Source organism: Myxocyprinus asiaticus, chromosome 32 (assembly GCF_019703515.2).
Source record: "Myxocyprinus asiaticus isolate MX2 ecotype Aquarium Trade chromosome 32, UBuf_Myxa_2, whole genome shotgun sequence".
Classification (NCBI taxonomy): Eukaryota; Metazoa; Chordata; class Actinopteri; order Cypriniformes; family Catostomidae; genus Myxocyprinus; species Myxocyprinus asiaticus.
This window is the reverse complement of record NC_059375.1, coordinates 8,522,905-8,549,025: the sequence shown is the minus strand read 5'-3', so window position 1 is coordinate 8,549,025 and position 26,121 is coordinate 8,522,905. Positions and strand designations below refer to the sequence as shown.

General features: G+C 39.6%; 1 protein-coding gene across 1 annotated transcript; it reads right to left on the bottom strand.

Annotated features, from left to right (window-relative positions):
* Window positions 1–3,960: 3,960 nt before the first annotated feature.
* On the bottom strand, window positions 3,961–18,667 carry LOC127423373 (transmembrane protein 26-like). The gene is made up of 6 exons (XM_051667625.1): window positions 18,419–18,667; window positions 18,235–18,331; window positions 14,400–14,483; window positions 13,798–14,006; window positions 9,868–9,947; window positions 3,961–6,613 (listed from the first exon to the last, which is right to left on the bottom strand). Exons 1-6 carry the CDS (start codon window positions 18,604–18,606, stop codon window positions 6,363–6,365), a joined length of 909 nt encoding a protein of 302 aa, XP_051523585.1. The 5' UTR covers window positions 18,607–18,667; the 3' UTR covers window positions 3,961–6,362.
* Between the last annotated feature and the right edge of the window lie 7,454 nt (window positions 18,668–26,121).

Genomic DNA, 26,121 nt, shown 5'->3' with positions numbered 1-26,121 from the left:
ATTAAGGCAATGTTATTAATAGGGCTGGGCGATAAAACAATCCTGATGTTATCTGAAAAAAAAAAAAAGAAGAGATGTCCTCGATATCGATGATAAACTTTTGAGTAATTTTCTATACTTAGCCTATGTTCTATATCTAGAGTAGGGGTGTTCATTACATCGATTGCGATAGCAAGACAACCACTGGTTGGTTGATCTAGATAAATTGACTTTTTATTTTTTGACGTCTGTAGCTGCATGCTGTTTGATTGACAGGCAGCTAATGTTTGTGCGCTAATGCGGGTACGCGCCTAATGATCAAATACACTTCATAATTCCGCCAATGACCGTCTTGATGAGGCATTAATGTAAACGCAGTTGGTTTGGTCTAAAGTGAACATAAACAGTGGGACAAAAAGCATATTTGCATCAAAATGTTGGACTTGAAGTGTACATGTAACCGAATAGAGCACCGTCTAGTAGGCTGTCATATAAAGGCTATTAATCAAAAAACAATAACAAGGAAACGAGAAAACCACTCACTACTTTTGGCTTTAAAAGTATTAATGTAATAGAATAAAACAGTGACATTTTTAATAATAATATTGTTTAATAATATTGTTAGTTTTTTTTAAATAATACCGACCCCTGATGTAGAGAGTGTGTTAATTTGTATAATAAATTACCAGGAAAGTAGAGATGATAAAATAATTTATAATGACTATATTCTTTATAATTTATTATGTCTTTATCAAATTTTTTCTAATGTCTGATAGAAAAGTATCAACCTTTGTAGAGCAATACTTCAGGCAGAATATTCCACCAGTCACAAACTTCAGAAAATTGTGCATCATGCATTAGAATGAGAACACAACTATTTCTGGGCTTAAAAGATACAAGAACTAAATCAATGTAGAACACTGTATCTCAAAAGGAGGACAATGTGGCCCCCCATGTACTACTTAAAGAAATAGTTCACTCAAAAATGAAAATTATCTCATCATTTACTCACCCTCATACCATCCCAGATGTGTATGACTCTTTTTCTTCAGAACACATATTAAGATTTTCAGAAGAATATTTCAGCTCTGTAGGTCCATACAATACATGTATTTGGAGCGTCAACATTTTGGATGCCAAAATGTTGACGCTCCAAAAAGCACATAAAGGCAGCACAAAATTAATCTATACTCCAGTGGTTAAATCCATGACTTCAGAAGCGATGTGATAGGTGTGGGTGAGAAAAAGATCAAAATTGAAGTCCATTCTTGCTAGAAATTCTTCTCTCTGCCCAGTAGATGGCGATATGCATGAAGAATGTGAATCACCAAAAACAAAAGAAGAAGAAAGTGAAAGTTAAAGTGGAGATTGACTGAGCAGGGAGGAGAATTTATAGTAAAAAGTTGACTTAAATATTGATCTGTTTCTCACCAAACCTATCATATCTCTTCTGAAGACATGGATTTAACCACTGGAGTCACATGGATTAGGCTACTTTTATGCTGACTTATGTGATTTTTGGAGCTTCAAAATTTTGGCACCCATTCACTTGCATTGTATGGACCAAAAGAGCTGAGATATTCTTCTAAAAATCTTAATTTGTGTTCTGCTGAGTCATACACATCCAGGATGGCATAAGGGTGACTAAATGATGACAGAATTTTTATTTTTGTGTGAATTATTCCTTTGAAGCCCAAAGTGGCCCCTGTACTAAACAACTGCTCATGACGTGACAAGTGACCCTGCTTTTTTAGTGTTTTTTTTTTTGTTTTTTTTGTTTTGCATTCCTTGCCTTGTTTTGAAGATGTTTTATGCGCAACAATAACTCTCTCAGTCGGCATTAAGGACAATTTAGACCCTACACATAAACTGATTTAATGTAATTGTTTCATACATTATGATATTGAAAATAACTTTTTCATCTTTTCATTTCTGTAATCATGTCACCCTTTTATTTATTTTTTTTAAAAATCAGATTCATGTAGGTTTTACAGTATTATAGATAAGTGATTTATTTTAAAAGTTGTCAGTCACAAACACCTATAAAATACCTATTTTTTTTATTATTCTTTCTGGCAAACAGCCATAGAAGGGAATGTAAATTACGGTATGTGTGCTACATTTATAAATTGCAGCATAGAGTTTTTATTATAAAGGGGCATATCTTTAGCAACTCAGTACTCAATACTCACTACTCATGAGTACTTTTAAATGACCTACTCTTTTACTCTTACTTTAGTAGTTTTTAGGACAGGTAATTTTACTCTACTCAAACTAAATTTTTTAAGAAGTAACAGTACTTATACTTGTATTATTTTTCAGTACTCTTTCCACCCCTGTGTGTGAGGAAAGGATCTTGGCGGTCCACAGAGCTCTCATTGTTTCCAAGAGGTTGACACTCAACAGATGTCACGGCCATAGACTTAATGGCTCCAAGCTGAATTTTCTCATAGGCCATCTTTGTGTAAATCTGATGCTTTACTTCCTTCAGCATGGAAATTAATATTTTCTTCTGCCCATGAGATACTACAAAGTTCATTGGTTAAGATGTGGGAACCCTGTATTTTAATATCTATTTTATATATATTTTTCATAGCTGCAACTTTAAATATGCTCATATTCATCTAATAGATAAAGGAGAATGATTTACCATAATTTCCATCATTTGCTAAATCAGGCAACAGAATGGTGCTGTTGATGTCGAATGTTGGTGATGGTGAGAATGAAGTAAGGAGAGTAAGATCTGCTATTTATAAGAGCTTTGTGGACACTGGTACACAGGAATATTTAGTTACTGTCACCCCAGGACAATCAATACTTACTGCTGCCTATTCATAGATAAGTCACAGTGTACAATGTCATATGGGAATCTTTATTTCTTCAGGTTTGTCAATAATATAAAAGGTTTCATAACACAAATACACAAATTCATGTTGACTTTCACACAGTTCATTTGTTTGTTATGCTAAGTAGTTTACCATCTGTCATTGTATATACAAATAATAATGTTTAAAAACGATTATAGACATTGTCTGTGCTATATTTTATATTAATCCAAATCAAATTTACTTCATGATGTTGACAAAAATGAATTTTCTTATAATTACATTGAAATATTTTAATAAGTGTGCAATAAATGTATGCATTATTTATTATTACACATTATAAATGCATAATTTAATATGTTTTGATATATCTACCATCCTTTTTGCCCTTAAGAGAATGGATGGTGTTTTGTTTACTGTAACATTAGAATTTTTACTTGATACAGGATCACTGAAATTGACCAACTAAAATCATAGAAATGAAATGTTCTCATAACTGCATTACATAATTTATTTATTTCATTTTTAATGTACAGGATATGCAGCAAGGCAGGTCAGGGTTAATCCTGCAATTCCCAATCAAATTGCAGGATCGATGTGATTGGGAATGTCCCAGTCTGTGGATTAAAACCAAAAAAAGTGCTTTTTTTTTTTTTTTTATCCCATTAACTAAAAGCCTAAAATTGTAATTCAGATCAAATCCTAGCCTAGTGTGTAGTACTTGTAGTCTCTACAAGGAAATGTTTGTGTGTGTTTACAATAGTATTTATTACTAACATACAAATTATAATGAAAATATTTACAAAAGAAAAAACTTTGAGTTTTTTTTTTTTTTTTTTTTAAGTGAAATTTGTTGGTGTAAAAATGTTTCATTTATACACCATTTATCACATGATGCCCTCTGGTGGACACTTAATGTCTGCAGCACTAATGCTACAATAAATAAATGTTTGCTAATGAAACAAAGGATTGAGCATATTAATGTTTAAGTAGAACTCGCTTACATACAGTACAATCTAGTGAAAATATAACATTAAAAATGATTTTTTAAATAAAGTTATGATAATAAAATGTTACTAATGCAGGAAAAATGACACAAAAAGTACTTCTCACATCCTGTACCATTTCTTTTTTTATCTAGTATGTATAGGCAGTCAGAAAGAACAGAAGAAGTAATTAAAGAGAAAACAGAAGAAAGAGAAATTAAATTTTTACTACGCGTAACTCATCTCAGCTAGTTGGCCTGGAAGTAAAAGGCAGAGTACAAATATATTAACATAACCATGTTCTATTTATTTCAGTTACTGTGTGTTATGACTTTACTGGCATTTGAAGCATCTTTATCTGTTTAGACTTAAATACTTCCACTTCATCAAGCCCAAGATAAGCATTAGTTTAAAGAGAAAAGCACCAATCAACTCATGCATCCATTTATCAAATTTGCAGTCATTTCTTGACATGAGGTCAGTGTAAGCAAGTTGGGTTACTTCCTGACCCAAAACACAACTAGTGAAGGAAACTACTTCTTTCCTTCATATGATATCCAAGTATACCAAAGCCAAATTAATTAATCATATGGTCTTTTTACAAACACTTTGTCTGTTCAAACATGCTCTGCCCTCATAAAGCACAGGGCACTGAAAATATTTTTATGTGTGTGCTTTCCGGACATTCAAAACAACGCAGCTTTTGTGTAAGAATACAAGTGTAAGTGATTGTCAGCCAGTTAGGCCAGTGCAGGGGGTCAGTGAAGACATAAATGCTGGATTTTAGCCACAGTTAAAGAAACAAAATCACCCAAAAGAGAAAATTCTATTCTCAGGCTTTTGAACTGTATATGAGTAAATAGTCAGGGCCACCGCTAAAATTAATATGGCCCAGGACAACTTTTTGTTTTGTTTTTTGGGGTGGGCAGGGCTGAGTGTGAGTAGACTATATAGTGCCTTAGAGCATAGTTATTAATTTGCTGATATCAATATAAAGTTGTTAGGAACTCACCAAACCTTTTCAGAATTTCAAAAAACAGTTTATATGTTTATATAGAAAATGTATATGCAAAAAGCCTGGACACCATTGTTGTGGAAAAAAAGATATACACCACTGCAATTTATACACTATAAATTTTCTATTCTAAAATTAGTATGTAAAATAAAAAAGAAAACAGACTTAAAAATCTATGAAAAACTTAAAAAAATAACAAATAAAATAAAACATGTCCTCACAGTCCCACAGTCTGAAATTAAAGTTTTGGAAAACTACTGAAGATCTTAATATCTCAATACATATCTCTCATAGAACTGCTTGTAAACTGGTCAGGAATGCAAAATATTGAAAAAGCACCTATGGTGCACAAACATGATCTACATGGAAGAAGGAAACGTTATTTGCAATCTCAGCACAAATGTCAGAGTTGCAAGTATTAATCACGACACTTAGATAAGCCAGAGCCGAGTGCTGTGTTCTGATAAAATGAATACTGAACCCTTAAGTCACAATCACTAATGTTTGAAGGAAAAGGAAAGGAACATCTTGCCAACTTTTAAGCATTAGGATGTATATACAGTATTAGGCTTTAGGGTTGTGTTGCAGTCAGTACAGGTCATATTATTGGAGGGAACCATGCATTATATTTTATCAGTATAATCTGGAAGTTTCCAAGCCAGTAAAGAAAGCAAAGATGAAAAATTGTGGATACTGCAGAAAGACAATGATCCAAACATACACAAAATTTAACCATGAAAGATAAAGATTTTGTGATGTGACTTCTCAGTGAAATTTATTGAATTTATAGAAAATCTGTGGATGGTTATCAAACATGCTGTGCATGCAAGACTAGAATACACTGAATCTGATCTTGAAGCATTCTGCATGCTGCAGAAAAGAGTTGTAAAAAAGGTTTGGAAAGCAGTCATTTTTTACCTTTTTGTGTTCAGTCTTAATATTCAATATTCCACAAATAATTAAAAAATGTGCACTAAAATTTACAAAACTATGTTTAAACTTGTTTACTACCGAATATGTTTTTTCACATTGAAAATCAACAAAACATTTAATCTGCACAGAAATTGACAAATAATAATTGACGAATTATTATAATAATATCAGACTGATGAAGAGCATTTAGCTCCAAGTTTCACAATAAAATCTGAATTAAAGCATTTTTGGGACAACAGTGTACCTGTATTTTAGATGTGCATGCTTTAAATGGATTTAAATTATAATAACATGTTCTATAAAGTGGGACCAAAAATGTATTTGTACACTTAAAAATATTAAGCCGCACTAAAAAAAATCCATGAATGTCATTGCATTAGATAACAACAGTGCTCAAATACTTTTTATCTTCCTTTTGAACAGTATAGTTACTGTTTTATCATTTAATACCTAACAAACCTCTTTTTGTAAAAAATTTTGCTTAAAAAGTGTATTTGTGCTGTTTTCCTTGAAAATAAATGCCACTTGGTTTGATATTTTGTTTAGACTGAAATGGCATTTTTAAGTGTGCCTTAAAAAGACAGTTCACCCAAAATATATTAATATAGACATTTGTACACCTCATTATTTGTAATCGATGCAAATGACCCATAGCCTGTAGATGTTCAGCATTACCACTAGAAAATTCTTAATGGTGAAGAAGACCAGCATTTGATGATAGACAGAAAACAGCATCATAACTGTAAGTCGGACAATAAAGAAGGGGCCATCTTGAAGAAAAAGCGTTTCTACAATGTTCCATATATCTGTTCTGTGCTTGGAAAGGAGTGAGTCACCTTGGCCTTCACAAAAATCCTCAGGTTTGGTGTTCACCACTGACGGATGGCATTGAAAAACAAGTAGGGAAAGAACATTACAATTTCAGTAAACAGTGGCATAATGCTTAGTAATGGTTATGTGTACTTGAGGTTATGCATCTTAAAAAAAATGTCATAATTAAAGGGACATTTCACCTAAAATTCTGTTATCATTTATTCACCTTCATATTGTTCCAAACTGGTATGACTTTATATCTTCTGTGGAACATGTTACATGTTACAAAGTACATGTTAGTCAAAATGTTAGGGACTGACAGTCTCAGTCACCATTCACTTTCAGTGGATCTATTTTTCATATGCTAAAATAGTGAAAGGTGGCTGAGGTTAAAATTCTGCAGCTTAACATCAGGTTTCCACGGAAGAAATGAAGTGTGGTGAGAGACCTATGCAACAATCAGCATTGCCCCTGGCAACGTCAATCACCGGCACTTCTTGGGCTGATCGTCTGCACCTGATTCCCTTATCAAGAGAGGAGAGATATAAATGCTAGCAGGAGGAACAGAGGGGTGAGAAGAATCTCAAGGATAATTTCATGCCTAACTGTCTTATCTTTTCTCCCCGCTCCAGGCAGTGACTGAGAACGGCTCACCCCTGGACCTGCCGGCAGCTCTCTCTCTCTCTAGCTGAAGCCAGAGAGGGAATTCACGCCGGACCCCCTTAATTCTCTCACTATTCATGGCACAGACAGCACAGGAACAAGAAGACATGACTGGGCACTTCACCTCCTCTTTTCTTCTCCACTTACCTTAATCGTCAATAAATCGCCCTCCTTCATTGAACTGCACTCTCCTGTTACGTGCCTCCTTTCTTCAGCTCACATCCCGCTACACTGGTGGAGAATGCGGGCAGCACTGAGGCACGAACAGACACCCCAGTCTGCTGCAGCTTATTCCCCAGGCATCGAAGATCTCATCCAACATCTCATGGAGGTCTCATTTTGCCAGCAACAGCTGACTGAACAGCCTGTCATCGGTCAGAACAGGAATGCGGAAGAGCTGGCTCCACTGTGTGTGGGTGCCCCTCTCCGAGCTGAGTTGAACCGCCCAACATATCTCAACTAAGTTATCCGAGCAGGATGATGTTGAGGCATATTTACATATGTTTAAGTGGCGGCCGAACACGAGGGGTGGGACCCTGCTGAGTGGGCTCAGTTGATCACTCCCTTTTTAACCAGGGAACCCCAGCAGGTCAACTACTTGCTGCTGGCCGCTACCGCAAACTATTAAGATGTTCTTAAAAGAGAAATCCTCGCCAGGGTGGGGCTTTTGCCGTATGTGCCACACAGAAATTCCATGATTGGAGTTTTGAATCCCGCATTCCAGTGAGGGTGCAGGCTGAGCAATTAGCATGGCTGGCGAATTTCTGCCTTCTCGCTGGAGATCCCTCAGCAGCAGTCATGGCAGAACGAGTAGTGGTTGACCGTATGCTGCGAGCCCTTCTCTGCCCACAGAGAAGAACTGTTGGAATGCCCAATCCACGTACACTGACAGAACTAGTTGAAGCGGTGGAACTGTCGGAGGCTGCCCAAGCATGGGATGTGGCTGAGAAGAATGCTTCATACCCCCCGAGGGCACCAGGGGATCGACACGCCTTGGAGGGCACATACAAGACAGTGTGCCTGTCAATAACTCCAAAAGGACAGGATGAGGCAATGCCAATGGACCCTAACCCTCCCGAGGCTGAATGGGAAGAAAGTACGAGCAGTTTTGGATACAGGGAATTCTATCAGCCTCGTCCACCCCCAGGTCTTGAACATTTTAAAAATCAGCAGAGCTCTCCTCGCCATTACCTGTGTACACTGAGATACATGGTACGTCCCTGCTCACACGTCATTTACTCTGCAGCGCCTGGCTCCTGAACTCTTGAGGTAGAGATAGAGAAGGATCTGCCAGTGCCGCTGTTAGTGAGGAGACTGGCCAGGTCTGGATGGACTCCTACATGCATCGCAACAGCCCGCCTCTCGAAGGAGGAGGTTCAGCAGATGCTAAAGATGGGAGTGACTGAAGCATCTAAGAGCCCCTGGTTCTGCACTATCATCATGGTACCAAAGAACAATGGCACCTATCGCGTCTGCAATGACTTCAGGAAGCTCAGTGAGGTCTCTGTGTTCGATGATTTCCCAATGCCACGAGTGGACGAGATGATTGAACAGCTAGGGAAGGCCCGATTTATCTCCACCCTCGACCTAACCAAGGGCTACTGGTAAGTCCCGCTCTCAACTAGGGCTAGGGAGAAGATGGCATCCACTACACCTTCAGGCCACTAGCAGTATCAGGTCCTTCCCTTCAGCCTGCATGGGGCACCTGCAACTTTCCAGCAGATGATGGACATCATCTTACGCCCCCACCAACAGTATGCAGCAGCTTACCTGGACGACGTTGTAGTTCACGCAGAGAGCTGAGCCATGGCCATAAAATGGTAGTCCTGGAGTTGTGGTACAACCTGCTGGGGAGGACGTTCACACTGGTAACCGACCATGCGCCTCTCCAGTGGATGGCCCGAGCCTAGGATACCAACTCCTGGGTCACACAATGGTTCCTCACCCTCCAGGACTTCAACTTCACGGTCCAACATCGTGCTGGGTCAGCTAATGGAAATGCGGATGGACTTTAATGAATGTTCTGGAATTGTACAGGTCTGGTAAGGAAACACTTCCCCTCCCCCACATGTACCTGTCCCTCCTCTACTCGCAGAGAGGCCTGTGCAACAATTAGCATCGCCCCTGGCAATGACAATCACCAGCACTTCTCAGGCTGATCGTCTACACCTGAGACTAATTCCCTTATCAAGTGAGGAGAGATATAAATGCCAGTGGAAGCAGCAGAGGGGTGAGGAGTATCTCAAGGATAATTTCATGACTAACTGTCTTCTCTTTTCTCCCCGCTCCAGGCAGCGGCTAAGAATGGCTCACCCCCGGACCCGTTGGCAGCTCTCTCTCTCTAGACAAAGCCCGTGAGGGATTTCACGCCAGACTCCCCTAATTCTCGACCCACTCACAGCACAGACTGCATGGGCACAAGAAGACATGACTGGGCACCTCACCTCTTCTTTCCTTCTCCATTGAACCGCACTCTCCTGTTCTGTGCCTCCTTTCTTCAGCTCACATCCCGCTACAGGAAGTCATATGGGTTTGGATATGCATATGAGGGTGAGTAAATGATAACAAAATGTTCATTTTTGCGTGAACTATCCCTTTAATTTGTCTGTCATATTTTGCATGAAATATCAGTTAATAATGGATAGTTACAGACCTGAGAAATGAAGAGGAAACTGTAGCATGCTCCATGTCCAAACTGATAGAACAATGTACACGAACTGTGGATTGTTCTCCCTGGTAGAGAAAATTGCACATGAAAAAATATTAAAGTTATGATTTGAAGAATACCTTTATACTGTGTAAATTTGTCATAAATGTCAGGTTGGAGCAAGCTGTCACACTGATATTGTGGAAAGTTGTGACATGTATTTTATCATTTCTGTTTCCCATCCTGTTGATTCTTTTTCTATTTTTATGATTTTAATTGTTTTGTGTTTCATATTTTTTACTGTTACAATATTGTTTAAAAAGCCATTAAGTAGCCTACAACACATTTTAAATAAAGATATGTTTTTCTCCCCAATTTGGAATGCCCAATTCCCAATGTGCTCTAAGTCCTTGTGGTGGTGTAGTGACTCGCCTCAAGTTGGGTGGCGGAAGAATCTCAGTTGCCTCCATGTCTGAGACCATCATTCCATGCATCTTATAACGTGGCTTGTTGAGCACACTACCATGTGACTCTACCCTCCCTAGCAACCAGGCCAATTTGGTTGCTTAGAAGTCCTGGCTGGAGTCACTCAGTATGCCCTGAATTCGAACTCACGACTCCAGGGGTGGTAGTCAGCATCTTTACTCACTGAGCTACCCAGGCCCTCTTAAATACAGATATGTTAAGAAATATTTTCTTTAAATTTTTACTTTAGATTGTACAGTATTTCATATTTCAAGAAAATGTATTCTGCCCAAAATCTGTGTAATTTTAAACAGCAACAATTGTCAACAATTGTGACAACAATGAAAACCAATATACAGTAATGGGGCATGTTGTCTCAATGTTCAAAAGCTTTTTTGTTGTCAAGACATCATGGTACAGTATGTTTTTATGGGTAATTGGTATGTCCCAGGTGACAAAAATGTGAAATATTTAAATATCTAGTTTAAAACACGTCAAGTTCGTATAATGTAATCTTTGTGTCCATGTTGGTTTCATAAATCTTTGAAAAACACTTACAGCATTTAAAAAAAAAAAAAAAAAAAAAAATTACTTTAAAAATGTCAAGTCGTGTAACTATTAATTAAAAAGTATTAACATACATTTATGGAATACTTTTTATCAAAATACTGTCCTTGCTCCTTGAAAAAAGTGTAACCACACACGTGAGTGTGTTCAAGTGCATTCATACAGTATGTGAGTGTATCATTAATTTTATATATATATTTATAAATATAATATTGTGTAGGTCCCACTCGTGCTGCCAAAACAGCACCAACCTGCATCTCAGAATAGAAAATCCTATGTATGGAATAAAATACAAACCTTTATTGTTTTGCAGTGGTGATGACCCACCATCACATACACTACAACAGTCAAGTAACTAAAGTTGGCTATGTAAAGATTTTCTCAATACACAAGATAATAGCCATGATAAAATAAGCCAAACATGACACAAAACACATCCTCTATTTACAATTCTAAAGAGAGGCCTTCTCATGTTTCCCAAGCCACAGCATGATAACTATGAAAGAAAAAAAGAAAAAAACAGCATGAAAGCAGCCTATTTTAAAACCAAAAACCCATTAACAAATGAATACAATAATATGATAATCAAATTAAGCTTTGCCATATTATTGTCACAAATCATTTATGAAACACTCACATTTAGCTAATTAATTTAGATGATTATTAGCCACTAAGATTATTAGTGCATCAGTAGCAGGTGTATTAATGACTATACTAACAAACACAGTATCTATGTGTGTATCAAATGCTCAACAATGGCGGCTTTACAAAGAATCCTGCAGCTTGAGCACAGAAGGCGATGCAGAAGTCAGGTAGTGTATATAAATGCCTACATAAGGACAAATTTCTCCCCACTTGACCCTCTATCTGATGACGACATCATAAGAAAATTCCGGATTCCAAGGACCAAGATCCTTGAATTGCTGCAGTTTGTGAAACCACACCTTAAGAGGGCCACAAGATAAGCATTAAGTCCAGCAGTGCAGTTCTTAGCTGCACTGCATTATTGTGCTGTGGGAAGTTTTATGGAGGTGGCTGGTGATGGCCTGTGGCTCAGCAAGTCTTAGGTCAGCAAGGCTGTGAAAGCAGTAACACTTTTGCTGTTAGAGCTAATGAACACCACGCTGACTTTCCCCAAAACCATTTACAGAAATACTCAAACCAGCCCGTCTGGCACCAACAATCATGCCATGGTCCAAATCACTGAGATCACATTTTTCCCCATTCTGATGGTTGATGTGAACACTAACTGAAGCTCCTGAACCATATCTGCATGATTTTATGCACTGCACTGCTGCCACACGATTGGCTGATTAGATAATCACATGGATGATTGCTGGTGCCAGACGGGCTGGTTTGAGTATTTCTGTTACTGCTGATCTCCTGGGATTTTCACGCACAACAGTCCGTAGAATTTACTCCGAATGGTGCCAAAAACAAAAAACATCCAGTGAGCAGCAGTTTTGTGGATGGAAATGCCTTGTTGATGAGAGAGGTCAAAAGAGAATGGCCAGACTGGTTCGAACTCACAAAGTCTATGGTAACTCAGATAATCGCTCTGTGCAACTGTGGTGAGAAGAATAGGGTTGCCGCTGTTTTTGCGGCACGAGGGGGGCCTACACAGTATTAGGCAGGTGGTTTTAATGTTGTGGCTGATCGGAGGCCTGGAGTAAAAGTGGTAAAAGATGCTGGCTACCACCCCTGGAGTTCGCTAGTTTGCTAGTTTGAATCCCAGGGTGTGCTGAGTGACTCCAGCCAGGTCTCCTAAGCAACCAAATTGGCCTGGTTGCTAGGGTGGGTAGAGTCACATGGGGTAACCTCCTCGTGGTCACTATAATGTGGTTCATTCTCGGTGAGGCGCGTGGTGAGTTGAGCGTGGATGGCGTGAAGCCTCCACACACACTATATCTCTGTGGCAACGCGCTCAACAAGCTACGTGATAAGATGCGCGGGTTGATGGTCTCAGACGCGGAGGCAACTTGGATTCATCCTCTGCCACCTGGATTGAGGCGAATCACTAAGCCACCACAAGGACTTAAAAGCACATTGGGAATTGGGCATTCCAAATTGGGTAAAAAAGGGGAAAAATCCACAAAAAAAAAACAAAACAAAAATTCTGTGGCTGATATTACCTATTTCAAATTAAAAATATTTTTTACAAATATCATTAATGTCTGGAGCATCGAAAATCAAGATGATGAGACATGAATGTCAAAATATCTCTTTTTTTTAAAATCACACAGTCATGAGGGTCTAAAGGCTTCCTCTTCTTTTTTTTTTTTTTTTTTTTTTTTTTGTTGTCACATGACAAAAAATGGCTACCTGCATGTTATACTACATGACTTTGATTGGGTGGACAAAAGATTTTTAAATGTTAAAATTAAAAAAAAAAAAAAAACATTTCACTGCTTTAAATTATTCCAAACTACTTTTGCCAACATTTCTTTTTTTTTTTTAAATTCCAGCTTTTAATAGCTGGAATAGCTTTTTTAATAGCTTTTTTTTTTTACTGTCTCTGGACAAATAAATCACTTAGAAATGTTGTTACTTTAAGCTCCAGAAAAAAATATAAAAATTACTTTCAAGAAAGTTTATTCCAGTAATTGTATTATGTAAATTGCATTTTTAATGTATTTTTGGATTACTTAGATCCAGACAAAAAAAAAATTTGTGTCATGTCATTCACCCTTATGCAGAAATTGACTTTAGTAAATATTTGTCAGGACAGGGTTTTTTTTTTTTCATTTGTTTGTTTGTTTGTTTATTTGTTTTTAAATCAAAAATGTGATAACTAGCCCTGGTGTACATATATACTGTATATAATTTGAATATATGTGCCCTTTTAAAGTCCCATCTTCCCTGAGAGACAAATCGTTATACAATGAAAAAACAAACAATACTCACTTCACATCAGACAGTGTCTCACTGATGAACTCAAGGATATCTGCAGCTATACCCACAAAGATGAGCAATAACTGGGACATTTCATCTCTGGTGACCCCCCCAGCGATCGGCAGCAGCCACTTCCCCACTATTAGCAGGATCAGAAGGATTTGGTGCAGGGCCAGGATCCAGTCATTAGCACAAACCGATGTCAACAACTTTAAAGGGTCCTAAAATGCCAACAGCAAGTGAATACGAGTATTCAGATATGAGGGGTTTACTCATTAGAAGAGCTGAGGTCATTATTACTTAAAGCATGCCCTGTAAACCTCAGTATTTAAAGGTGTGGCAACTTCTAAACAAATAACAGTAGTTGGAGACCCTCTATAAGAACCATGTGTGATCATGAACACAGGTCTTGTTTGGATTGAGGGCTGGACCAACCTATGTATTTACAAATCAACCAAGCCGACAGTTGTGTTTTAAGGGCAAAACTGAGTAAATAAACAATGTCTGAAAGGCTTGCAAGGGTCTTCATGGAGAGATTAGTTTAGTCTAGGCTTCCACGGAAAAAGACTGTAATGTGGAAGTTGACGCCAGTATGAATGGCACAAAGACAGTACCTGTGGATTCGCTGTTCCATTGGTCAGGTTTCTCCATTCATCAAGAAAGACTTTAATGCTCATAGATGAATCCAGTTTATTGCACTGCAATAAGCAATACAGTCAGGATGAGACATTGATCATGAAATAATGTATCTAACTGAGTAAATGCACATGCACTGACCCTAAAAAGTATTTGGACACTTAAGGTGCTGTAAGCAATTCTAGCATGAGACTAAGCCATTGAAATAGTCATACCCCTCTTTCCAAATCCCTTCTCTCCAAAGATGTCTGCGCCCTGCAAGACTACAAGACACGCCCACTGCAAGGAACACCCACTACAAGTGACACCCCCTCCAAATAACCAGCGAAATCCTGAAGTCTAGGAACAGTTGGATGCCCCTTTCATACACTGTGTTTGTTGTGTTTATTTGAAATCCCGAAAACAACCCTACCTAACCTTCGCCTATCCACAACTCTAAACCTAACCATAACCACAAAGAATTAAAGAATGAAAAGTTTGTAAAATCATTAAATATACCGTAAATTAAAACTTATTTTAAATACAATCATACCGCTGTATCACTAGGTAGTGACAGTGAGGAGAAATGTGATGAAAAATGAAGAGGAGAAGAAGCTTGCAGTATGCTAAGCTAACAGGCTAAACGATTAGCTTGTGAGCTAACTGGAGAAAACAGAACAGAGAAATGTTTATTTTAACATTTATATCTTTTTTATTATTATTGCACAAGCAGAAATTGTATGAAAACCTTCAGGAATACAGTTAAGAGCACTTCCACTTGTGGATGCAGACAGATATACTTGTCTTAAAGGGGTCATGAAATTGTTTTTTTAATAGTTTTATTATCTTCCCTGAGGTCCACTGATAATGTTAGTAATGTTTTTGTTTGCATTATAACATTCATAATTTAGTAATATATGATCATTTTCCACCCTGTCTCTGGCCCTTTGTCTGAAACGCTCGGTTTTGGCATAAGCGCCTCCTTAAAACTTCAACGTAAACACCCACTGTTCTGATTGGCTAACAGCATGCAGCCCCTCAAATTCAGCCATTTTTTAAAACTCAATCTGAAGAGAATGAACAACAAGCTCCACAACATTATAAAACTACATTTCAGGGGTTACAGATAATGCACATCCAAAATATTGCATCTGAATATTTTAAACTGTTCATCTCAAGCACAACTGTTAACACTCACACCCTGTCTACACTGAACGCGAGAGTCACATCGCGTCAAAATCAATAGAACCCATTATAATCAATGATGCTGTCTACCATGGAAGCGTCCGTTGTGGCACATCGCATTGCGCCCGACAGTAAACAGATGTCCCGTTCCATTTTGCGCTGCATGCGCTGGTGCTACTACTGCCAACAACACAAATAAATGGTTTAGAAAGATCATGTCAGTGCACCCGGTATAGACAGCCTCAAGGTGTGAGGCATTTTTGCAGCTTGGTTTCAATAAATGCTTTAATTACATTGGGGATTAAAGGCTCAGGTATACCTGTTTTTGCACTTTCCGGATCGGATCAACCGACCGTGTTGCCTTTCGGAGTATACTTTTCTGACTGTGAGCGAACAGGAATGCTTGCAATACATGCGCACTACATCTGCTTTGTGGCACTTCTTTAGTGCAGTCATTGGCCAGCGTATGCGCAGACGACGTGCACAGCCGAGGACCGAGGATCAAGAAAATCTAGGCAGCGCTCGGTCAAGCTGTGCAATTTGCATCACATATACTGTGCACAAAGCGATCAGCAACGCAGACGCGCAAAGTATCCTTTGGCCTTAAGTTTTGAGTTCTGAAATTTACAGTTTTTAATAGTAGAAAAACCTCTTATTTGTCAAAATATCAAGGAAAATGTTATTCCTCATGAAATTACCCCTTTACGGTTGAGACCGCCAATGAGCAGCAGCGTGTCTTCTCAAGGTTGTCAAACACAACTGCAAAACAGCACCCTCAACTGATGACTGTTGTGAATCTGAAAATGTCATTAAACCTGAATGATCCGCTTCAAATACTACACTCTGAGAATCTGCAAAATTATTGACAATCAGAAAGCATACCTTCTGATTGGCTGATCAAAAAATGTGACCACGGCCCGTGGCCTCGGACACATTTTTGTTTGCTGTTTACACAGTCTAGTCTAGTGCTGTCACAGGGATCGGTAAGGTATTTTAGGACACATGTTTCAGTGACAGAAATACTCAAACCATATATTTTCTCCATACCATTCCATAAAAAAACAAATTGCTCTACCACCCCTGGAGTCGCGAGTTCGAATCCAGGACGTGCTGAGTGACTCCAGCCAGGTCTTCTAAGCAACCAAATTGGCCCGGTTGCTAGGGATGGTAGAGTCACATGGGGTAACCTCCTCGTGGTCGCGATTAGTTGTTCTCACTCTCAGTGGGGCACGTGGTAAATTGTGCGTGGATCGCGGAGAGTAGAATGAGCCTCCAAGTGCTGGGAGTCTCTGCGGTGTCGTGCACAATGAGCCACGTGATAAGATGCGCAGATTCACTGTCTCAGAAGCAAAGGCAACTGAGACTTGCCCTCCACCACTCGAACTGAGATGAGTAACCACGACACCATGAGGACCTACTAAGTAGTGGGAATTGGGCATTCCAAACTGGGAGAAAAGGGGATTAAAAATGTAAAAACAAAAATTGCTTACAGCACACTTAAATGTGTATGAATTTCATGGCATCGGATAAAATATTAAATGAACCCAAGTTTATCTGCAATCAAATGATGCTAGAGCTTTTCTTAGAACTAACTCACTTATCCATTTTTACAGTTACTTTTACTGGTCCCATTTTAGTGGATATTCTGTATGAAGTCAAATCCCCTCAAGTAACTAAAGTAAGAATAACCAGCCGATTCAACATGATCACATGGGAGGTCAGCATGTTGTTTCCGATAGTTCTGATACACTAGGATCAGCGACATTATGCCGACTCACGGACCGCCGTCATGTCCTCACAGACATGTCTGCAACAGCTCCAACTTAATTGCTTTCCCCTGTGGCACACCCAGAAGCGTGTTGCATCTGGATGCTCGTTACATCAGCGGGGAACACCATGGATCAAATCCCATTGTGATCAGGGAGCGATCGCATAATCAGTGACTGCTGTGGACATTGTATTTTCACATCTAACATTACATTTTTCATACACTAATGGTTAAGGTTAGGTATAGGTTTAAGTTGGATTGTAGACTTTATAAAACAGTCTTTCCTCATATGTGCTTGTACAGCAGAAAACAACTCGCTTCGCAGACAATGTTTGGCTTCACAGACAATGTTTGGCCACATAGGGCAGTGTTCCAAATTTCGGTAAGTATACACCGATTTTAGTTAAAGAAAAGTCGACCAACTCTTTCCAATCTCACTGTGAGATCAGTCTGGCCAATTAGGCTAACCAAAAGACCGCTAACATTTGAAAACCAGAAAATGTCCAAACAGGCTACTTCTGAACAGTTTATCTATTGTTTTACAATTCAAAACATAACAAAAAAACTTGTAATGAATTTTTTACCTTAAAAAATGTAGTTGTGTATTTAAAGTTCAAACAAAAACATTTATTTTATTTTTTTATAAACCAGACGTGGCTTGATATTTTGTTTAACATAAAATGCAATGGCATGTATTGTTAATTGTAACTTAAGTGTCTGTATATTTTTTGGGCCACTGTACATGTTTTAGTTCCTCTAAAGTGTTCAAAGGGGAGCAGGAAAAAAAATTATTCAATGATTAATTGAAATAACCCAAAAATGTATTCATAGAGTGTAAACTATAGAAAGTAAGGCCTCTTGACTCTCAAATATTACAGTACCTTAGTATCATTTGTTCTGTTTTGCTGATGGTGCAACTCAAGGATCCATATGGTTGGTATAATACTGATGAGGAAAAATAGGATAGCTGGAGAAAACCTGAAAGTTGAGAGTTTGAGTCAGTCAGCTATATTTGGCTGTAAAACTCCTAGGCATGCAAATGTAAGAGTCCATGAGCCTACTTACCATTTGTAGTCCTTCCCTTTTCTCCTTCTCAGAGTCAAAATCATTTCAGCCACGAGGGGTAGATAAAGGATAGTCAGAAACCAGTATAAAGAATTATTTTTCACCCATGTCACTCTCCATACACCGATGAGAGACACTAAAATGAATAATAACCTGGTGACAACAGCGCAGGTAAACTTGAAAAGCATGATTTCCCTCAAAATACAGTTTTAGTCTGGTAGTTAATAATTTGAGGAAGGCCGAAGCTCTCAGTCTGAGCTCTGCAGTCTGAATCAATGAAACCCATTTAACTCTTTCTCTTTTTTTCTTCATTTTTCACACCAGTAGGGCGGGACTTGTATTTATTTAGTCTGTTGAGAGAAAGAAAACCTCTAGGCAGTTTTTACCATCCAATCTAAGCAAACGCTAATCTGATTCACTGTTTAAAATAATATTATTTTTCCTTTTAACGCTTTACGTCGCATGTTTTAGCAAAATCAAGATAATTTGGCTGCTTAGAAACTAAACTTTTAGTTAAAAACTATAGTTAGTCTAACTGAACCTTTCCCAAATATTTCTTTCAGGATGTTAGGCGCGCGCATAATGATGTCCAATTCGCGAGCTAATCGTTCTTTGGAACCGGTTTATTTTATGATTCAGTCCAACCGACCACTCACTGTCAACTTTGTTTGGGAGCAAAGTGGTAACATTACATGTTAGAACCCCAAAACGCCATTAGAAGCAATCTGTATCCTTTTCTAAATGTCATAAACAGCAGTATTAAACAACGTTTATTTAAAAGAATCGATGAATCGTTTTTAAATCCAGTTCATTGAAACGAACTGTCCGAACGAACCGATTCGCCAAAATTTCACACACGACCGCACTTCAGAAGACACGCATATGCCCCCGCCCGATGTCTGCAAGAGAGAGAGAGAGTCAAATCAGCTGCGCGCACACAGATTTAATATTTCACGTGCTATTTAAAATATTGCAGTATGATACGGGAGATCGGGGCTAGTTGTCACACGGGGAAGGTGTGACAAGGGCTATATCTCAGCAACTGTAGCCTACTGTTTTAAGTCAATAGTCCAGTTGAACAAATGCTTGTTTTCTTTATAAAGTTTTTTGTTGGTTGGTTTCAAGAACGTAGTCTACCTTGAATAAATCAGAATATTTTTGTGAATCTATACTCCAAATCAAAAGTTCCATTTTCATTGTTATAGAAATTGACTTTAAAAAATAAACCTAGAAATGTATTGGCGTAAAAAGTTTTATTTACTACTAGCCTCAGTCTCCCCTTTATACAGTATATTGAATAGTAATCATTTAATTTTCATGGAAATAGCAATATCTTTTCCTTTGTGGGAAGCTGTAGAGCATGACCAAATTAATATAATGCTCAACTTGCCTGTGGACCAAGTGCAGTTGTAAGTGTATTTCAGTCATCACAGAAATACTTTACCAGTTTGACAAAATCCAATCAACCAGTCTGTAGACAGTTCCTTAAAGGAATAGTTCACCCAAAAATGAAAATTCTCTCATCATTTACTCACCCTTATGCCATCCCAGGTGTGAAAGTCTTTTTTTCTTCTGCTGAACACAAACAAAGATTTCTAGAAGAATATCTCAGCTCTGTAGGTCTTCACAATGCAAGTGAATGGTGGACAGAACTTTGAAGGTCCAAAAATGATATAAAGGCAGCATAAAAGTAATCCATACAACTCTAGTGGTAAATCCATATCTTCAGAACCGATATGATAGGTGTGGGTGAAAAACAGATCAATATTTAAGTCCTTTTTTACTATAAATTCTCCTCCCTGCCCAGTAGGTGGCCATATGCACAAAGAATGCAAATTGCCAAAAACAAAAAACAAAAGACTGTGAAAGTGAAAGTGTAGATTTACAGTAAAAATGGACTTAAATATTGATCTTATTTTCACCCAAACCTATCATATCGCGTCGTATGGATTACTTTTATGCTGCCTTCGTGCTTTTTGGACCTTCAACGTTCTGGCCACCATTCACTTGCATGGTATGGACATTAGGGCTGGGTAAAAATATTGTTTTTCCAATTAATCGTGATCTTAATTTGAACGATATCGATTCTTAAATTCCAAGATCGATCTTTCACTCAAATGCGCAACCTTCTACTACAATGAGAGGAAAACACTCGCATTTGCAAACAAATTTCATGCTATGTGACTAAAGTGAATATATTTGGCAACTGGCTGGTAAATGTTTACATATCACTCACCAGTAGTAGTGTGTAGTTTAGTCATGAAGTGTTCAGCAGCGAGATCCTTTCACAGCGTGTTGAGAGTAACAGTTGTTCCGTGTAATGTGTGTTCAAGGATGAGATCCATGCAACCCATTTGTCATTGAATAATGTCTCTTGTAATACCCTTTCTGTTCTTTACAGTCAGTTGTTGATCAAAAACAACTACAAAAAAACATTTAATTCTAATAATGCATCGCACGGAAAAAGTAATAAAATATAATTGGTAAAATGAATATTTTCATAATTTACCTAGTTAAAAGGTCCCTTGTACAATTAACAGAATTTGCTGGGAGATCATTTCTTTTATATGTAAGCAAAAGGGACATTATAACTGAAATAAACCCATATGAATCGATATTGAATCAAATCGGAATTGAATCGAGAACTTGAGTGTCGGAATCGAATTGAATTGGGAAACCTGTATCAATACTCTGCCCTAATGGACCTACAGAGCTGATATATGTTTCTAAAAATCTTTGTTTGTGTTCAGCAGAAGAAAGAAAGTCATACACATCTGGGAAGGCATGAGGGTGAGTAAATGATGAGAGAACATTCATTTTTGGGTGAACTATACATTTAAGTTAAGAAAACCCTTAGTTATAATTGTAAGGCTTTTGTCACAATGGATTTTCTTAACTTTTTAAGAAAAAGGGTTTGTTGCAACCGACTGCAATATTACGTTATATCAATTATTAATATACAGTGTTTCCTCTAGGTTTTTTTTTAGCAGTGGTGCTGTTATGTGCATGTCCACGAGCCTCCAACACCAGACCCGTATTTACGTGTGTCGATGGAGGAAAAGCTTAAAACGACCTTAGAATAATTATAGATGGGTTATTCATGTTTACCTTGTCAAGTGTGTTTATTTACCGGGAGCATGGGAAGCCCATATAGCTGTAGTACTGTCACATAATGAAATGCCTCAACTCAGAAAATTACTTGCACTATTTTTAATAAACATAAATACAAATAGATAATATAAATTGGGGCTCAACCCCAGTGACACTGTAAGATGAGCTTTTTACATAATTTAAGCTAGTCAGCTACTATTCATTCAAAATATTGTCATTTTCTAATAAACTTTAATAAAATTTTTAAAATAATCAAAATCGCTTGAAGAATACAAACTGTAGGCTATATTATTGTAACTGTCTATTTATCGACAGTACGTTTCATCTTTCCTAATTATTCCTTTTGTTCTTTATTTTTTATCAAAAATTATAGAACATGAATAAATAATTTCACAAATTGTATAGTTTAAAGTTTTTTCAAACACCAAAAAAAACCTAAAAACTAATTCAACAATAAGTATCAAATTTTTTAGTTGAGTAAATTAATTCTCTGTGGGAGAAACTCTAGATGATGTTTCTCTGTTTCTCAATGGAAAGTGACAACATCTTGTGCATTTCTGTGACTGAGGTAGAAAAGGGGGGAAAAAATAGCCTAAGAAAACTGGGGCACACACACTTAGAGACACATAATTTGGGAATCCGTAACTGCAGCAATGTTATAAAATATTCAGAAGTCATGAATATTAGTAAAAATGTAACAGTAACTTCACAAAAAAAAAAAAACCCAAACAAACATATTAACACATCGCGATCGGTTAACAATTTATTAAAGCATAACAACCAACATAAGCTTCAGCAACCCTACCAGAAAACATATCCAAGCATTATAGCAGTTAAACAACTTCACCAAACAGTAAAAAAAACAAACAAAAAAAAACAGTCAAATCAGTGATCACAGAGTGATTTCACTCTGCTGCTGTCCTGACTCCTGAAATTGCAACCGGACTGACTACACAGCTGTCGCACTTGCTTCCCGCTTCTTGCGACACAGCTAGACGTTCTTTCTGAGCATACGGATATGATGTAAGCATGCAAAGACGAATGATGTATCCCTGCAATTTCGCTGCAAATCCGACCCGGCAGCTCAAAATTTAAATCATTATTGTAGGCTTACCGTAGAGAAGGCAAGGACATGTTTTTGAACATGGATTTTTTGTGTACTCACTCTATAATAAACTTTTGTTAATTTCAACCAAAAAAATCTTACATAGTGCAGCTTTAAGTGTCATAAGCATTTTCCCCACAAATGACAACAAAGCATAGTGAAAATTTTATACAAAAAGACTATAATAATTAGAAGTGATTCAGTAACATCCTGGTGTCATCAGTACTACTCACAATTAATCCAGCCACTTTCTCTCATTGTTGAACGAGATTACCAAAGTAAATGAATGACATACCTCCTCCTCTCCTTCAGTCTGTCAACAGATCCTGATCATCGTTCATTAAGTGAAGGGGCGTATTCATTCAGGAGGTCAAACCAATGGTATGCTCCTTTACAGCCCGCACTTGAATACTATTGTCTCGCACTATTGGTCAGTCTTTACAGGCATAAAAAGCCACCAAACAGTCTCGCACTTCAAACTAGAGCTCATTGGCTTCTAAAAGGAGAGACGTCTGTCCGTGAGAAATTTGAGTGTATGGAGGTGAACGAGAACGATTCGTTGACTTAAAAGATTTGTACAAAAAGACTGATTTGTTCACTACGAAACATCACTACAGCTGTCTGTGGCTAGCAAGCATAACGTTTCATTTAGAATCTAAATGAACCAGCAGCGGCACTCTTAATTTAGCAGCAGTGCACCACTAAATGCATAAAAGGGAACGTCCTGGTTACTTTCGTATCCTCCGTTCCCTGATGGAGGGAACGAGATGTTGTGTCGATGTAATGACACTAGGGGTCAAACTTGGGAGCCCCAAACACCTCTGCATTTTGAAAAAAGGCCAATGGGAATTGGTGAGTGGAATTTGCATGCCACTCCCCCGGACATACGGGTAGAAAAAGAGCTGGTATGCAACCACTCATTCAGGTTTTGTGCTGAGGAGCCGAGACAAGGTCCCGGCCATTTCAGTGGGTAGTTCAGTGTTTTGGCAAGAGGGACACAATGTCTCGTTCCCTCCATCAGGGAACGGAGGTTACGAAAATAACCAGGACGTTCCCTATCTGTCACTCACTCGACGTTGTGTCGATGTAGTGACACTAGGGGTCCCTATACAAAACGCCAGAACTAGCTGAACTGTGTTATGTGGACTGGGGGTGTGAGACAGGCAGATCACTGTGTGCCTCGTAGCCAGCGCACCAGGCCGTCACGTAACCTCCCCCAACACTCTTATGAGCGTCGAACGGTCCTGCAGGAATAAGTCGACTGCCCAACAAATAGGGACAGGCTAGCCCAGCCGTGGCCTCTTTTCCTCTTTTTTCTCCCCAAAAAGAGTGGAATTTTTTAACCGACTGGGAGCCGTAAATGTCTACGTCGGGGGGTGTCACTCCCAAGGGGAAGACACCGCAGAGACCACACCCCACCCAGAGAAGGGGGGGTATTTTGAGTGGAAATACGTCACATGGTCTTACCGAGTCTTGTCGGAAGTATGTCATGTGGAGAAGTTGCATGGTAGGTCTTACCCGAGGGGGGAGGAATTTCTACAAACATGGAAGATGCAGTTTACCGAAAGGGAAACGATTTTGCGGAAGATATCACATGGGGTCACCTACGGGGAACCACCACATGTGGAGCACCTACCTCAGTACAGAGCCTAATTAGCACATGTACTGGGCCAGCAGCGAGTTTCTCCGCAAACTCGTCTGCCACAGGGCTAAGGAGGAAAGTCATCCAGGGATCACAACTTGTGAACACAACTGGGAGTCTAAAGCACACGTCTTCACCTCTTGGGAGGGGAAAGGCACTATGCGCAAGCAGTACACCCGGCCAGCTGTCCCGGAACTTACCTGTTCGGACCTGACAACACACAGGACGAAACCGGCTCAACCCGGAGGTTATAGAACCTCGCAAAGGTGTTGGGTGTTGCCCAGCCCACTGATCTGTAGATGTCTGCCAAAGAGGTGCCATTGGTCAGGGCCCAGGAGGTCACTACACTCCTAGTAGAGTGGGCTCGTAGCCCCACGGGGGGCGTCATGTCCTGGGCATGATATGCCATCATAATGGTGTCAACGACCCAGTGGGCGATCCACTGTTTAGAGACAACGCTTCTTTTCCGCTGTCCACCAAAGCAGACAAAGAGCTGCTTGGAGCTCCTAAAGCTCTGCATGCGATCCAAATAGATGCGTAAAGCACGCACTGGACACAGCAATGCCAAGGCTGGGTCTGCCTCCTCCTGGGGCAGTGCTTGCAGGTTCACCACCTGATTCCTAAACGGGGTCGTGGGAACCTTGGTCACATAGCCCGGTCGGGGTCTCAGGATCACGTGAGAGTAACCCGGACCAAACTCCAGGCATGATTCGCTGACAGAGAACACCTGCAGGTCCCCTACCCTCTTGATGGAAGTGAGCGCAGTCAGGAGGGCAGTCTTCAAAGAGAGTGCCTTAAGCTCAACTGACTCCAGAGGCTCAAAGGGAGCACCCCATAGACCCCGAAGGGCTACAGAGAGGTCCCACGAGGGGATGAGGCACGGTCTGGAGGGATTCAACCTCCTAGCGCCTCTCAGGAACCTGATGATCAAGTCATGCTTCCCCAAATACTTACCATCCACTGCCTCGTGATGTGCAGAAATGGTGACTACATACACCTTCAAGGTGTAGGGGGACAGCTGCCCCTCCAGCCTGTCCTGCAGGAAGGAAAGCACCAATCCGACTGCGCATCTCTGGGGGTCTTTGCGTCGGGAAGTACACCACTTAGTGAACAGACGCCACTTCAAGGCATACAGGCGCCACGTAGAGGGAGCCCTAACCTGAGTGATCGTGTCTACCACATGGTAGGCCACTTAGGTCTTCTGCGTCCTGTCCAAGGGCCAGACGTGGAGATTCCAGAGGTCTGGTCATGGGTGCAGATGGTGCCCCGTCCCTGAGAAAGAAGGTCCTTCCTCAGGGGAATTCACAGTGGGAGGATTCCCGGGAAGCAAACAGGTCTACCTGTGCTCGACCGAATCGACTCCAAATCAGCTGGACCACCAGGGGGTGGAGTCTCCACTCTCCCCTGAGCATAACCTGTCATGACAGCGCATCCGCTGCGGTGTTGAGGTCGCCCGGGATGTGAGTGGCTCGTAGCGATTTGAGGCGCTGCTGACTCCAGAGGAGGAGACGGCGGGCGAGTTGTGACATGCAACGGGAGCATAGACCGCCTTGAAGTTTGATGTACGCTACCGTCGCCATGTTGTCTGTCCGGACCAACACGTGCTTACCCTGGATCAATGGCCGGAACCTCTGCAGGGCGAGCAGTACTGCCAACAACTCGAGGCATTTGATGTGCCAACGCAGCCACGGGCCAGTCCAGGAGCCGGTGGCTGTGTGCTCGTTGCATACGGTGCCCCAGCCCGTCTTGGAGGCATCCGTCATAACCACGACGTGCCTGGAGACCTGCTCTAGGGGAACCCCTGCCCATAGAAATGCAAGGTCGGTCCAAGGGCTGAAGAGGCGG